Here is a 17701-nt window from a genome sequence, read left to right on the forward strand (position 1 = left end):
CATACAAATTCTACAAAGCGACTAAAAACAAGCATAAGAAAGCCTGTCATATTTTAGATCATAAAGATATGACCAAGTATTAAAAAAAAAAAACTTAACAACCAACGCGACGTTGGTAATTCTAACGGCTACAATAATTTAACAGTGTTTTGTTAAATATGTAAGTAGTAGATCTTAGTTAATAATCAGGTTTAAAAACTTTTCATAAGTAGTAATTTGCTAAAATAATAAACTAGTTAGACATTTAAAATGAATGTCTTGAATTTTTATTTTTTCCAAAAGCGATATCTAAGCACCTATCCTATTCATAAAAATGCAACGGTCCAACGAGAAATGAGGATACAAACGCTTGTTAGTTCCCAAAATGAATACAGCAAAAAACATGCAAATAACGGTCTTTTTAACTTGGTCGTGTAAAGTGATGTGTCAAATCGCATTAGACTCTTTGTGTCAAATACACGGTCAAATAAGTTATGAGCTCACAAAATGTGATAAAAGTTCATAAATATTAATAAAAGCTGCATATATTTTGCAAATATCTTCGTGAATGTGAAAAGTTCGCTCAATATATTGCCACCTATAATTTGGTTATATTATTTTAAAGTACAAAATGTTACAATACTGATTGCAGGACGGAGGACCATCCAGATATCTGGGTATTTAGAACGTATATTTAGCTTGTTTATCTATTATTATATTGCGCATTTCATATGATTCCGGAAGATTTATTGTTTCTGTATTGCTTGTTTAACGTAATGCATAGTTTTGCGTTGATTATACACAATTTAGATTGACAATAGAATCGACATGACTAACGCAAATCGAAATAAAACATAAAAATTTTAAATATACAATAAGTTGCAAATATTGTTTTGTACTTGTTACCTAAAGCTATAATTTGATTACTTAGCTTGTTCTGCGCTATGCAATATGAATTTAGATTTCAATAGACCTGCAATGTTTTTTCAAATCTTTTATGGCACACTATTATTTTATTGTTGCATGTTAATATTTATAAAAATTAAGAATCATAAAACTAAATATGATAGACATAGAGAAATAAATAAATTAAAAGTTTCTCTTTATATTGTTATAATTTTACTAAATACATATGAAACTATGCAATATGGTACATAAAAATAACAAATCATTTAAAGAGTTTTTCTGTCAGTTTGTCTATTTATGTAAAATACAATAAGTTACTTATTAGCTATATTTATTTATGAATAATTTTCCAATCCCCATTTAACACCTTAGGGGTAAATTTCAAGTGAAAATCTTTCTCAGCTGGCAGACACCTTAAAAGGCCTATTCAAAATTTTTGAGTCCCTAACTTTGAAAAACAGGAATTTTGCATTGTTATTCAACCCCTAATTCATGTTTCTTTTAATAAGTCAATTGCCATGACCAGCCAGACTTATATATTCATTACCAATAACTATTGATGCCCCATTGCCGGACAAGAAGACTGCTCTAATAGAGGTTAGAAGGCTAAAGATTTTGTGTTATATCATAGAAGAGAGAGATTTAGATACTTTTTACTCTACCCAACAACAAGTTGGCAGGATTTTAGTGATATAGTGTAGATTATAGTAATAAGTAGATAAATATTCTGGAGTATTAGCATGGTAGGCAGCTAAAATGTGTGCACATTTGTCACAAGTATCTGTTCCAAAGATATAAATGGAACAAGTAATACAAGGAGAATCACTAATCACTGATCATTGTACGAGTCCCAAATATATTAATTCCAGTATCAACATTGAAATATATTAAATAATGTTGTAATTTTAACACATTACATACATGCATTTATACAATTATTGGCAAGATCATAAATCTCATTGTATTTAATTCACTGACACATTTTTATGGTCCTATGTTTTTTTTTTGCTTATCTATGACCTTGTTTAGTTTTAGAGACTGTCAGTCAGTATGCCATGAAGCAATTGGTACTGATTATATCAAAAGACATGAAATAATAATGCTGAGTTCTTTGCTTCTATGTAGAATCTTTTTTACAAACCTGACATTTCTCAAGTTCCTTAAAGGTTATTTTTTAAACACCAACATATTTTTATATGTGTTCACCTAGTAGGCTATTTTAATAGCGAATGTTTTAATATATAGCAAAATGTGTACGTGTACAATATAACTGGCATAAAAGTTATTGAGATCTAAATTCAGTAATAATATATGTTGGCCAGAACTGTTTCTGCTATCAAGCGAATAACTATTTTTTTGTTAAAAGTATATTCATAGTATATTTTTTTGTAAGTTTTAAAAAAACCAAACATTGATTTGAGTGTTTTGTTTTCTAATTTATTAAAATTACATTTTATTTTGTTATGTGGGGATGTTACTTCAACCTTAACCAATATCTGAAAACTAAATTATTTTGGAGGTAAAGCTTTGTTGAAAGTGGCAGCTGAAGCTCCACAATAAACAGCAATCTGCGCAATAATTTTATTTTTTTTAGATATTCAAGTTGTTTCCTGTTTAAGTTTTGATTGTATTATATATGGCGATATAATTATTAGCTCTGGCGTTGAATTTTATTTGGTCTGTGTTTTGCAATGCAACAGTAATCTATAGATTAAATTAATAAGCTTATAAATTTTGTTTTAGGAACAATGTTGAAGGCTGGGACTTTGTTTGATAATGTTATCAAAGGTGAATTTCTTGGATCATTGGACAGATCTCTGTAAAAAAAATAATCACTGCAAGCTTCTTTTGAAAAAAATGCAAAGGCTAAATAATTTTTTTTTTTGATGTTTTTGTGCTCTAATTCAGTAATATTATTACCACATCATGACATTCATCAGACTTATTAGGACATAGCTGTTAGGTCAGGCTTAGATTAAAAGGAACTCTACATGGAGTGATACAATATATATGCAATAGTTGCTGTGTCCAGTCACTGTCATAATATAAACCTGCATTTATAATAACATAACTGGTGCTAAAAAACCAATACAGATCTGCTGCTGGTGCTATCATTTTCACAATGTTCTTTGTAGAAGAGGTACAAAAAACATTGTGAAGAAGATGACAATACTTGTAGATCTGTCAAATTTGTTACTCTCAATTTTGGTGCACCATTATATGTTTTATTTTTAATTGAATAAACTAAAGCAGTTAAGCTATGTCTTGATAATATTCATTCATGTACTTTCGCTAAAATGATTTTTAGTTGTGTGATCTATTTTACCTGAAACTTCTTTAGGGTATAAAATAATAGTAATTGTTTAGTGTGAAAATTAAAAGCCGCTCATGTTAGTATGAGCTGGGTCAGTGGCATGCCTTAACTTTATCTTAATTAAAAAGAATCCATACACGCGAACGAGCGTATTAATAATAAACTAAACAAGTTTCACCTCTTCCGCGTGTACTCACAGTTACACGCAATCTTTTTTTTTTCTATTTTAGTGACATAATCACAATCCACCATAGTTCCATTCTAGCAGATTATAGTTGCTTACTCACAATGATGACCTCGGAGGAGTCTGACTCACTAGGCACTATACCCTCGGACGGCCACCCCGATGACGCCACAGGTTTGTGTACTACGACGCTGTTTGTTTCAAGCTTTGTTTCAACATGTTACACTCAGATATTATTTTGTATAGCATTCATTAACACTTCCCGTAGTTCAGCAGGGCCCTGATTCTATATGATATATGCTATATGATAGTACTGTAATGGGCGACGCAATGTTACGGTATAGAGAATCAAAGTCCTGAAAGCACTCCCCGTACCTTACATCGAGCAGCATTTTTCCAAAACCTTTAGCACGGACATATACGTACTACTTTACTACTTTAGGAAGGCTATCAATTCAACATGGATTCTGGACAACTTTGACGGCCGGATGGTGCAATAGGCAGCGACCCTGCTTTCTGAGTTCAAGGCCGTGGGTTCGACCCCCACAACGGGAAAATGTTTGTGAGATGAACGTGAATGTTTTTCAGTGACTGGGTGTTTATCTGTATATTATAAGTATTTATGCGTATTATTATATTCATGAAAATATTCATCAGTCATTTTAGTACCCATAACACAAGCTACGCTTACTTTGGGGCTAGATGGCGATGTGTGCATTGTTGTAGTATATTTATTTATTAAATAAAAAAAAAAAAAACTTGCTAATTTTTACTGAAGGATCCGATAAAGATTTTCTGAGATAGATTACAATGCTCAACAACAAATCATATTCAATCAGGGTAATATTGTTATGGTAAAGTTTGAATCATTATGAGCAACAATTTCTGTAAAGCTTCACCTTTATCATCAGGGTCTTCTCTCAGAAAGAGAAAGATTTATGGTGTAGTGCCCAACGCTGGTCAAATGCGGATTGGTAAACTCCACATGCCTTTGAGAATACTATCGAGATCTCTCGGGCATGCAGCTTTCCTCACGACGTTTTCCTTCACCGTCGAAGCAAGTGACAATTAATTGCTTAAAACGCACATACCTTAGAAAAGTTAGAGTTTGCGTGCCGGGAATAGCACTCGGTCCTACCGAAAGCGAAACCGAAATCCTCACTACTAGGCTATCACCGCTTATAAATTTACATTGGAAACACTAGATTTACTATGTTTACATTTGCATAGCATCAGGAACCGAAGAAGCGCCATCATCGATGGTGTCAAGCGAGACGGAGTCGGATGGCAGCATCTTGTCGGAAAGCCATCGCCATGATGCGACGGACGGAGCGCCGGCAGACGCCAGCGAGGCCAGCTTCACCGACCCGGCAATGAACTCCCTGGACAAGGCACTGGGACCGCTTGCTGACGTGGGCAGCACATTAGCTTCCTTGGTATCGACTAGAGGTAACTTGAAAAAATCCAGTGCAATTCATACTCGGCAGAAGGGATACTTCTGAAAAGAAGCTTACTAGAAATTGAGATAGGTTCAAATTATCAGGGGTACAATGCCAAATATAAGGTTTATAATGTAAAACAAATCAAAAATGTCTTTTTCATGTAGATATTATCACAGGCACTTATGAAGCGTTCATACATTTAACATGTTAACACTAATGTTGGGCGATGCTCATAACTGCATTCGTTATTTCGTTCCTGGTATAAGACCAACAAAATTAGCCAGGTTTTTTTTTGTTATTACCACCTCACAGTCGAGTTAATGTCTAGCTATGAAGTTAGAGCAATTCATATCCAAGCTTTTTCATCATACATGTAATTTTTTTATCCGGTAGTTAGTTATAAAATGATATACAATTACCCTTTAATGAATTAGGTACTAATTTTATGCAGCCTACTAAAATGCACTACAAGTTTCTTTTTACTTCTAATATAAATATTGTGACAGTCATTACGTTTATTATTTTTTTACCAAGTTTAAAATATTTTCCATGGGAACTATATAAAAAATGGGTATCGTATTCTATCTCATTCTCTCGTCTACGGTTGTAAGTACTGATTTACAAATCACAACGATTCTGAAAAAAGTTTCGGTATTGGGCGATGATAACCCATCGCGCACATCAGTTACTAACTTCTATGAGTTTTATGTGAAATAAGATAATTAGTATTTTCACATAGTTTAATTTATCAATAGTTTCTAGCATTCCAATACTGGACTATGGGCCTCTCCCAACGGGAGGTTTTGCCCATAATCACCAAGCTGGGCAGACGGGTTGGTGATCGCTGTAGATAGTAGTAGTAGCACAAAGGACGTTGCTGCTCACCGCCTTTAGTCGCCTCGGACGATATGGGGTCGCAGGGGTGGTGACAATTGTGTTCTAAACTGCCGTCACCACACAGCACAGCATACTTAATTAAATTCATAATTCCAGAATTTTCACATGAAATCATGAAGTGTCCGTTTAACGTCTGAATTCAAAACCGTTTTTGCCTTCATACCACAAAAACTAAAAAAGAAAAAAAAATAGAACATTTTTTGTGTTACTACGGAAAACGGTTTGGAACACGGTGTTCATTCACGCTTGACGGCTTCAAAAGGTCCCGAGCGATACTAGCTCAATACATTTATACATTAAAACTAGAGTTATAAGAGCCTACTGACCAGAACGTAGGATCCTCAGTCCGCATACTGCAATACTGAAGCTAGAGACTGACTAATTTTTAGTAGTCATGTCTATTATCTTTGTGTATTCTTTGCAAATATTCAATAATAATAGTTATAATAAAATTAGTTAAAAAGGTTAATTACTTTTGAAAAAAAAAACCGGTTTCTTAGATCTGTATATTTCGACATATTCGATAGTTCGACACTACCCTGCAAAACGTTATTAAACGTTACCAAGCGTCCACTGTGTTATTAAACGCCAAACTGAAAAGAGTTATGATGCAGATATGCAAGATGGAAGCGTTCTGACCTTAAATGGGTACGACAGCTTATTGAGTAAATGCCCCGAATCGGTTTGTACTGCTTCAGCGACATCGCTTTGCGTCTGCTGACAGGACGGTAACCAGCCGGGACAGCCTCCTTCCAGACTAGATTTATGTCAATTTAAAGATCATAAAGATTAACATAAATAAATAAAAGACATTCGAAGACGCCCCAAGGAAAGTTTGTTAGTTTGTATAATTTCACTCCCATGATTTTTTCTTAACGCCGCTAAAGAAGTATATCTTCAAGAATTCCGTAAAAGCATAAGTAGCGGGGGACCGCTTATATACAATAAGTACGTTTGGTTTCCAGGCTCAATGTTACCTTGGGGTCCCAACAAAGGCGCGATGGTGCCGATGGCGGACTCCGACTTGAGGCCGGGAGAGTTTGTGATGCGGCTTCTCTTCACCGAGTTCACTGTACAGGCCGAGAGGAAGATGGAGGCTGTCATGGCGGAACCTATGGTAATGACGTTTTATTTATTTACTAGTTGAGTTTATCTATTTACTTGTTTTAGATGGCGCTATAAACCACATATGTACATTTCTATACTAGTAATAAAGCGAATAATTAGTTTTAAAAAGATCCTATATTGTTTCCATAATACCTAAAAAATAGTAAGGGCGAAACCAATTTTTTTTACTTCACTACAAGTTAGCCCTTGACTGCAATTTCACCTGGTGGTAAGTGATGCAGTCTAAGATGGTAGCGGGCTAACCTGTTAGGGAGTATGGTAGTCATATGATAATATAATATAATAATATATATAATACTGAAAAACATTCATGTTCACCACACAAAAATTTTACAGTTGTGGGAATCGAACTCACGGCTTTGGACGCAGAAAGCAGGGGCGCTGTCCACTTGGCAAAGTGGACAGCGCCCCTGCTTTCTGAGTCTGTGCAAGTGGCTGTCAGATTGTCATTGATTGCATAGTAACTATTACTAATTTAGAATACCTTGAATTTCAAGGAAATTTGCGCGTCTCAGTTATGTGTAGGTAAGTAATTATATGAAAGTGGACTGCTGCAGAAAAAGCTCTTTGAGAAAAGAGCTGTTTTGCTGTATGGGTTGCGTAGTTTATGCATACGTCTTTTACTGCTACAGTTTTCAAATAAATCCAAGTTTTCTTTAACAAAAATGCTAGTCTCATAGACGTACATAATGGGATTAGAACTCGGAACCCCGAGAGTGAAGCCGAAGTGCTTATCGCTGGGCCGTGAAGTGTCGTAACGCGGGTGGTCGCCTCGCCAGGAGAAGCCCCTGAACAAGACGCTGCAGCGGGGCGAGGACCCGCAGCTGGACCAGATCCTGTCGGCCTTCGGCACGGTGGCGGAGCACTGCCTGCCGTCGCTGCTGCGCGCGCTGTTCGGCTGGCTGGAGCGCCAGATGGCGGAGTCGCCGCAGCTGGCCGAGCAGGCCCGGAAGCCGCACCAGGACTCGCGGAACAAGAGGTGAGGCTCCCGACGACGGCCGTCCGAGATGACCCCGACTGCAATGTTTCCGCTCTTCTTAGGTCATGCCTCTTAATATAATCTATCAAATAAAATCATCATCGTCCCATTGAGAACGAACGAAGGGTTAAAGCCGTAGTCCACCGCGCTTCTACTTCACTCACCTTCGAGAACATTACGGAGAACTCTCAGGCTTGCAGGTCGATGAAGCGAGTGATATTTTAATCACTAGAAACGCACACAACTCGGAAAAGCTAGAGGTGCTGGGATTCGAACTCGGCCGCCCTAAAGTGAAGACGAGCTTCTACCGAATGCGCTATCACCGCTTCAAATAAAATAGTGTTCGGTTTATTCTACACTGTTTATTCGGTGTCCCAATAGAGATGTTATTCTTTTGGATAGAATCTCCCACTTCATTTAATCGAAAATTAGTTCACCGACTCGTAACTTCCCACTTCCTAATACTATTGTAAATGCGAATGTTTGTATAGATGCATAGATGATATTTGTTACTATTTCACCGAAAAATAATTGAACAAATTTGCATAAAACTTTCCAGTACTATAGGTGATACATCAAAATAAATTATAGGTTATAACATGTAGAGATATTCAGTATTTTTTTGTTAATTTACTGAATATCTCTATATGTTATAACATATAATTTATTTTCGGGAAAAAATTCAGCTGACGGGTATCTCGGCGTGCATGCATTAATCAGACATCCATCGCAGATAAAGTCTGCTAGTATTTTATATTTGTCAGGAAGACAAATCATTTCTTTAGAATTAGGAGTGTCCTAGTCCCTTGCGATATGTTAATTTAGACAAAGTAGTAGTAATAGAAACGGTAACGGCGCATTAACATCCGGGGGGCCGAGTTCGAACTCCCAGCGCGCACCTCTAACTTTCCTAAGTTATGTGCGTTTCTAGTAATTAAAATATCACTCGCTTCGACGGTGAAGGAAAACATCGACCCGCAAGCCTGAGAGTTCTCCGTAATGTTCTCAAAGGTGTGTGAAGTCCGAGCGCGGTGCACTACGGCACTATTTTATTTTATATTCTATTTCAAATTCATTAATATCACTTTCACATTTAACAAAAATTATCATTTGTTAAATCGGCACATGTCGGAAATGATCCGAGTCGCTCCCGTCGGCGCGCCCGTGGAGTTGAAGTTGCCCGCGCTTTGCAGCATCATCTACATCGTGTCGGGCAGCGGCGCGGGCGAGCCGGCCGAGCGCAGCGGCGAGGAGCTGCGGGCCGAGCGCCGCGACTTGGCCGTGGAGTTCCTGTTCTGCCTGGCCCTCATCGAGGTGCTGCGCCAGCTGCCCTTCCACCCCGGCCACGAGGACCTCGTGCAGTACATCGAGAACGTCGCCTTCAAGAGGTTCAACCACAAGGAGGGGTGAGTCCCCGCACCGCTCCGCACTTCCACCTACCGTCAGCGAGACCGGGCTCGATCGGCACCTCTGGCACCTCCGGCTTTTCGAAGTTATACTTCTGTGCGTTAGGAAAATTATGCGATTTAAAAAAGATCGGACCGGGACCAGGGGCGTGTACGTCCGCCAGCTCAATTTATACGATGCGCGCGCGCACATCGTCACAAGGAACCGACACCCCGAAGTTAGGTATATTTGACATTTTAGTTTTTCAAAAAACGGTTTCACAGTGTACACTTTTAATTGCAGTCTGCGGGCTCATTCCGGTGACTTAATTGATTAAATTGTACAAAACTCTCAAATATCAATGTTCAGTAAAATAACTAGATAATGCGGTATAATAATACTTTCAATGTATTAAATACACTAGCCGTTTCCAGCCCGCTTCGCTGGGCGAATTGAAAAAGGAAATAAATTACATTTTATGTTTCATTTTTATTTATTTTTTTCATATTTTTATTATTCTCCTTTTTTTATTTTTGTATGAACATAAATAGGCCCCGCGGATAGAACTGTAAGCATCGATATTGTTTAGTCTTACTCAAATTCCAAATTCCATCGATTTAGCCTGTATCTTTCATCCAGGTGATTTTTCTCACTAATATTCATTGTATCTTTCAATGTGCAATCATTATAACATTTCCGTGCCTTTCTTCCAAAAATTAATAATAATTGACATGAAGAAAAAAATTTGAAATGAGCATTGAAAGTTTAAGTTAAAGTCATTGCAAGTCTCATATGTGAAGTTGAAATCTGTCTAGGTTCAAGTGCGACGAATTTTCTGTTAACTAAAATTTTCTCCGTGACATCAATTTTTTATAGAAAATTAATTGTGCATGTTTTTTATGAATTCTATTGAAATAAGTAACTAAATTTTTTTTCCACATCTCATGTGCTTGGAAAATGCATTCATTTTAATCTGTTACATATCCGCGATCCCGCAATAAAAGAATTCGTCGGTTATGTAAATCTGCAAAAGTAAAATGAATGTAAAATTCTTAGTCCGTTGATTGGATAGCTACATGTAAAGTTAAGTTTTTGAAACCGCTCAATGACTTTTTCTCCGCTGCCAAAAAGACGATTGTTGTAAGGAAATACACGAATATCCCTACATACACGAAGATCCCCACCAAATTTGGAGTCTGTAGAAGTTACAGGTTAGAAATAAAAATTTTAGATTTTAACACCCACCCCCGCAATTCCTGTCGGAAGTAGATTTTATTGAAATCCATTTTGAGATGTTCTTTATGTGAATAATAAAAGATTCCTACCATATTTAGAATTTTTAGAAGCTATATTTCGAAATTGAAATTTTTTATTGTTAACACCCACCCCCGCGAACCTTATTGGAGGTGATTCATTGTAAAATCCGCTCGAAGATCATTTTTATATTACATATAGAACACTCTCACTAAATTTGGAGTCTATAGGAGCTATCGCTGGAAAATTAAAAATATTAATTGTTAATACCCACCCCCGCAACCCCCTGTGGGGTGAACTATCGTAAAATTCGTTCATAGCCTATTTCTACACCTCTTACAGAAGATTCCTACCAAATTTGAAGTCTATAGGAGCTATAGTTTAAAAACGGGAATTGTTCATTGTTAACGCCCCCGCAATCCCCTTTGGGGAATAATTTCTTAAAATCTATTCATAGCTGACCTCAACATAGCAAAAGTAATATTCCTACCAAGTTTCACGTTTCCTACCAAGTCTTATGGTTCCCGAGATTTCGTGGTGAGTGACTATATAGATGGGAATTCTTCGATTATCATCGAAATTTTTAACTTTTTATCGGGCTTTTTTAAAATTTTCTTACATACAAAACTTTCTCCTGACAATTCTGAAGATAAAAAAAAGCCCAATTGGTCCAGCCGTTCTCCACTACCGTGAGTAGATTCTTAGCTGAATGTAAAAACCCATAATCCGTTTAATACACTCTGTTGAAATCCATGAAAACAAAAGAATCAAGAGAAAATGCTTATCTTTTGTTTTTATTAGCGGGATAAATGTTCATAAAAGTAAAACAGCAATAAAAAAATGAAGGAATGTTGGAATTCAAAAAATAGATAGCCATAAACCATCTAGGAAAAATTTCGCATCGAATGGTGGTAGTTTCATGTCGATACGATCAGTGGTTTAGGCGTGATTGAGCCTCAAACGAAGACCATTTTCATTATATATATATATAGATTAGTTAGTGTCGTTTCTCTACAAACGTAGAATAAGGCGTAAGATAAAAAATTTTAAAAGATTTTTTAAAAGATTCTTGTTACGCCATAGAAGTATAACTTCAAACGTGTGTAAATAAGTACACACACGTTTTTTATGTTCATTTGTAAATTTAAATAATTAAATATCACTTGCTTCAACGGTCAAGGAAAACATGTTGGGACAACCTAAATGCCTGAGAGTTCCCTATAATGTTCTCAAAGGCACATGAAATGTTCCCAAACCGCAGTGGGTCAGCGTGGTGGACCACGGCGTAAATCCCTTTTCATGCGATAAATTTAAAAAAGCTAAAATTATGATGCTGCATGAGCAATATATATTTGGAAATTTAATTTATGTACATAAAAAAATAACATAATTTAAAAATAAAGTGGACTGTAACAATTTCAATATAAGAAGTAAAAATTACAATTTGTAATTCATTTAAAGGTAATTATATATCATTTTATGACAAATTACCAGATGAAATCCTTAAGATGTCTCTCAATAAGTTCAAAGTTTATATACAACATAAGCTTTATATAAACTTATTATAATATTAAGGATTACATGTAAGATATAAAAGCTTGGGTATGAATTACTAATTCAAAGCTAAACATGAACTCAACGGTGAGATGGTGATAGCAAAAAAAAAAAGCTAAGTTTGTTGTGGGCTCTTCTTTGACCAGGGCGCGGTTGGAACCCTCCTAGCTTTAGTTTTAAGATAACGAATGCAGATATCACCATCACCAAACTTTAGTGTTGACATGTTAAATGTATGAACGCTTCATAAGTGCCTGTGATAATGTCTACATGGATAAAACATGTTTGAATATAAAATTTTAATATATTGCTTAGTGAGTAAGATTATTGACAGCTGTTAATAATTATTGGCAGGTGTCAATAATCTTAAATTTGCTATCAATAGGGGTTATATCATATCACTCAAGGGCATTTGTTACAGCTTACAGTCCAACCCCAACGCCGCCAACGTGCACATCATAGCGGACTTGTACGCGGAAGTTATTGGCGTGCTCGCTCAGTCGCGCTTCGCGTCTGTGAGGAAGCGGTTTACCGCGGAATTGAAGGTAACACAATGAGGCGCTAGAACAAGTGGCGTGGACATGGTTTTTGACATAAAAGTCCACGATGGTATATGTATATCTTTAAAGGATAATGCAAAGTAACCAATTTTATCTTTTAAATTTTACAAAAAATTATGGGTTTTTAAACAATATAGTATTATTCCTTATCCAATGAAATACCGTGGATTGTGGAACTCCCTACAAAAGACCTAGGCAGTGGACGTCAATTTGTTGAAATGATGATGATGCTGATGAATTAAATACATGAGATACGTTTTGCATTTCATGTCAAAAAATAGTAATTTATCAGAGATTTAAACTTCCCCAATACAAATTCAAATTACATACATGTACTTAAATACATTGCAGCCGTGCCAAGCCGGGGCGGGTCGCTAGTTATACATAATTAGTTGCTGGAAAACGAATAATGTTTGCTTTAATTCCTGTGTAGTGTCACATTACAATCCAGCGAATGGACTTACATTTATTCATTGCTCCAGGAATTGAAAAGCCGCGAGCCGTCGCCGCACACGACGCAAAGCATAATCTCACTACTGATGGGCATGAAGTTCTTCCGAGTGAAGATGGTGCCCATTGAGGAGTTCGAAGCTTCCTTCCAGTTCCTGCAGGAATGCGCTCAGTACTTCCTGGAAGTGAAGGACAAGGACATCCGCCATGCGCTAGCGGGTCTGTTCGTCGAGATACTCGTACCTGTTGCTGCGGTGAGTCCAACAAAATAGCGATTTCCTTTTTGAGATTCTAACGTGTCGTGTTTCGGTTTTATGGTAAGTCGTGCACCTCATGATCCTACTAATATATTAAATGGGGAAATGTGGATGTTTGTTACTCAATCATGCAAAAACGGTTGAACGTATTTGGATGTAATTTGGCACGCATGTAGCCTTTGACATGGAAAAGAACATAGGCTATCTTTTATCCCGATTCCATAAGTACGCGTAACTAAGCCGCGGGCAGACAGCTTGGCAATTTGGTATGCGAGTCACCTATTGCTAAGGAAAAGGACCTGTACTTTCTATACCGATCTCTCGAACTGTTCTCGTGGTAGGATTAAAAATTGTTAACGAGCGAAGTTTTAGACCCAATTCTGAAGTACACGCAGTCGCTGGCTGAAGCTAGTGGAATTATATAACTATCACTATGGTGTCTATCTGTTTGTAAATCATTCAGTCCATTCATAACCTACCTTTCCAGTAATAAAGGGATAAAATTAAAACTAACCGATGTCCTGTTGCTGTACAAAATAAAGTTACGAAAGTGTTATTAGCATTGAAAACACTTAATGACTGATCACAAATCTAAATCTTCTTCTAAATCTTGAACATTAATTATCGATCACCGGAATGTTTTCGGTGAACGATAATTAATGATAAAGTATTACAAACAAGTAAGCCCTTTAAGAAGTTACGTATATTTAAAGGTAATTGACTTAGTTAACCTGACACTACCTCACTGCGGGCGATAATGGGAGCTCCCCCTAAAAGGCCCTGTATAATTATCAGAATTGGGTTTATCTGAATCGGATAAACCAAGTTCCGTCGGCCGACTGGAGCAGTGGGCAGTGACCCTGCTTTCTGATTCAAAGGGTTTGATTGATAGTGAGTTGGATGTACAAACATTTTCCACAACTAGAAAATGTTTGTGCGATGAAAATAAACATTTTTCAGTGGCGTTTTTTCAGGTGTTTGTTTATCTGTGTAGTTTTAATGTATATTATTCATAAAATCTTTCATCAGTTCTCTTCGTACCCAAGCCAGGGAAAGGGAATAAAAAGGGAATAGATGGTGAAAGTGTGTTTTGTCGTAGTATATATTTATTATTTATACTTTATTTGTTAATAGGCCAGTTTAACTTTGAAATAATTTTAAACATTTAAAGATATTACTTAAAAGAGACTAAAAAAGTTGCTATGAGTGTTTGAACTAAATCTGGTATGAGGATAAGCTACCAAGCAATTCCGTTGGGTACTCACCATGACCATGTGAGACATTGCAACACCATCTTGCAATGTGTCGTATGAACTGTTGTCTATTTATGGTTATTGTTCCAGACTGTCAAAAACGAGGTTAACGTTCCCTGCCTGAAAAACTTCGTGGAGATGCTTTATAGTCACACCCTCGACACGAGCACTAAGTCCAAACACCGCCTGGCACTCTTCCCATTGGTGACTTGCCTACTCTGCGTGTCACAGAAGCAATTCTTTCTGGCCAACTGGCACTGCTTCTTGGCTATGTGCCTCTCGCATTTGAAGAACAGAGACCCTAAGATGTGCCGGGTGGCTTTAGGTAAGTACATCACCACCTTCATCTCGCATCTTGCATCATCATCTGATATCTTTTAGGACTGGAGTGAGTTTAGAGTAACGAACTCTTGGAGTAATGACTATGTATAACAACAACGTGGGCCGATGTCTTTTCGAGGCACTTCCAATTCGGACCTTTACACTGGGTAGAGCTTTACAGCTTAACTAGAATCATTTGATTTGAGTTTTTCATATGACAGTTGGGGCATACTACCTAAAGGTAGGTGAGTTGGTGGATAAACTAAGTAAGCATTACTAGAGCTGGGAAAAGGACGCTTCAGTAGATTTGGACACCGGGAGAGTGTTCAAGCGATTTTGGGAGTCACTATTCGGGACAAAATTTGTAACGACGAATTCGTGTAACGGTGAACGCAGTTTGGGTCGACCTCCAGCCCGCTGGACCTTAAAACGGTGGTCGGAAGCGACCGGATGCGAAAGGCGGAAGACACTTTGTGGTGGCGCGCTATGTTTAGCAGTGGACGCTTGAATACTACTATAGAATGTTAACTTGTCTGAGTTATATCGCAGGAACTCTGCATCTCAGGAATCCTGTGTAGTTTTGGTTGGTGGTCAAAGCGTTCATCTTGTACTTTCTGTTTTGTAAAAACATTTAAATATTACAGTTTCCTTTAAAACTCTTTTTTCATTGTAGAATCCCTGTATCGCCTTCTCTGGGTGTATATGATACGGATTAAATGCGAAAGTAATTCGGCGACACAATCTCGGCTTCAGAGCATCGTCAACTCCCTCTTCCCCAAAGGATCTAAAGGAGTTGTGCCACGGGATACCCCATTGAATATATTTGTCAAAATCATACAGTTCATAGCCCAAGAGAGGCTGGACTTCGCCATGCGGGAAATTGTATTTGATCTCCTCATGGTTGGAAGGCAGATTAAAATTATTTTGACTCCTGAGAGAATGTCTATTGGACTACGAGCTTTCCTAGTAGTGGCGGATAGCTTACAGCAAAAGGAAGGGGAACCCCCTATGCCCCGAACTTCTGGCACCCTCCCTTCAGGAAACACACTACGAGTGAAAAAGACGTTTCTGAATAAAATGTTGACGGATGAAACCGCTAGATCAATTGGGATGAGCGCGTACTTTCCGTACGTGAGGCGAGTTCTAGTGGAAATCCTCAGAGCGTTGGACGCGCACTACGGGCGGCCGCTCATGCTGACCAACACCCAGAATGTTACCAAGGAACAAGAGATCAACACTGGTGAAAGGAAACCGCGGATCGATCTGTTTCGGACGTGCGTGGCAGCTATCCCAAGGCAAGTAAATAAAACTAATGCAACTAAAATTTTATTTCATACATAATATCTATAGATCTATTCCATGACGGGTGGACAGTATTGTTCCGGAAATGATTAAATACTCTGAGAATTTCTTCAATATTCGCAGAGTACCACTATAGTACTTTATCGTGTCTTTATAATTTTTAATGTCCTCTTTCATTCATTGGTTTTATAGTTATCCATAAATTATGTATTTCTTTCTAGTTAGAGTAAGTGGCCCTAGCCGTACTAACAAGGTGTTAAATAAATAAATAATAGCTAACAGAAAATATAAATAAAAGTAATTAACTTACATAAGATTTTTTTTTCCTTGTACTAAACTTTATATGGGCCTCGCACGCCCACTATTACTATTTTCTTTGCGTTTTCCCATCTGTATTTTGTTGCAATAAATTTTTCCATACCTTATTCCCATTTTTGAAATACGAGTCGATTGTCCCAGCATATTTCATATATCACATTCTGTTTACTGAACATCATAGTTGCAGTTTACTTTTCTTTCGGTCCACGAAACTCATTTGGCTTTTGAGTGCATCGTTGCACATGATTGGAAGCGCCGTCACCCCGTGGCTGTGTGTAACGCGAGGCTTGCAGGCTGATCCCGGAGGGCATGAGCCCTGGCGAGCTGGTGGAGCTGCTGTGCCGCCTCACCGTGCACATGGACGAGGAGCTGCGCGGCCTGTCGTTCCAGAGCCTGCAGACCCTCATCGTGGACTTCCCCGAGTGGCGCCAGGACGTGCTGGCGGGCTTCACCCAGTTCCTGGCCAAAGAGGTTCAAGTGAGTGCACAATCCGACCCGTGCGAGCAAGCCAGTCTCCCCGCACTAACGGTTTATACCCATCTATTTCATACGAACTGACCCTCTTTTGGCATCGGTCCTTTCAAACATAAAGTCAAAGTCAAAGTAAAAAATCTCTTTATTCAAGTAGGCCCATAGGTGGCACTTACACACGCTAGTGAGATGATGGCGATAACCATATTCGGAAACTTAAAACTAGAGCTACGAGGGTTCCAAACGCGTCCTGGTCTAAGAAGAAGCCCACAACAAACTTAGCTGGGTGTTTTTTTTATTTTATTATCACCATTAGTAACCTGCGTAGAGCAATAATTCACACCCTAGCTTTTTTATCGAATACGTAGTCCTTTATTAGTTAATAGGACTTTTCTATAAGCTTACGTTTAATACAAACTGAACTTTTTTAGAAACATCTCCAAGATGTCAATGGGTAATGGATGATAAACGAATTATGAATAAGTATACAAGTACATAAGTGGTTTCTGAACGTGTTCCTTGCATGCCCAGCGGAGTATCGCTCTATTCATAGGCGACGGTATTCAACTGACCGTCGGGTGGGCAATCCACTTGGTTTGTCATTTATTACTATTAAAAAATAACACGCGTTACAGTTTTTGAGCACTGCCGATAGAAGTGAAACGGTAATCTATGTACATATATATACAGTATATATATAGCTCATGTGAAGCGTGCGGCGACGATGACACGAGTTTCATGCTTTT

At 37.7% G+C, this 17701-nt stretch overlaps 1 protein-coding gene across 3 annotated transcripts in view; it reads left to right on the forward strand.

Moving 5' to 3' along the window:
* Positions 1-459: 459 nt before the first annotated feature.
* Positions 460-17701, forward strand: part of LOC120636057 (protein furry) — a 186965-nt gene continuing 169723 nt past the window's right edge. For all 3 annotated transcript variants that reach the window (XM_039907326.1, XM_039907327.1, XM_039907328.1), the window contains exons 1-12: positions 460-656; positions 2629-2673; positions 3430-3557; positions 4614-4832; positions 6688-6839; positions 7630-7829; positions 9023-9235; positions 12445-12568; positions 13066-13287; positions 14634-14868; positions 15538-16159; positions 16778-16961. In XM_039907326.1, coding sequence (XP_039763260.1) covers positions 3488-3557; positions 4614-4832; positions 6688-6839; positions 7630-7829; positions 9023-9235; positions 12445-12568; positions 13066-13287; positions 14634-14868; positions 15538-16159; positions 16778-16961 — 2241 coding nt within the window. In that variant the 5' untranslated portion in view covers positions 460-656; positions 2629-2673; positions 3430-3487. The remainder of the gene's footprint in view (positions 657-2628; positions 2674-3429; positions 3558-4613; positions 4833-6687; positions 6840-7629; positions 7830-9022; positions 9236-12444; positions 12569-13065; positions 13288-14633; positions 14869-15537; positions 16160-16777; positions 16962-17701) is intronic.

Source organism: Pararge aegeria, chromosome Z (genome assembly GCF_905163445.1).
Source record: "Pararge aegeria chromosome Z, ilParAegt1.1, whole genome shotgun sequence".
Taxonomy (NCBI): domain Eukaryota; kingdom Metazoa; phylum Arthropoda; class Insecta; order Lepidoptera; family Nymphalidae; genus Pararge; species Pararge aegeria.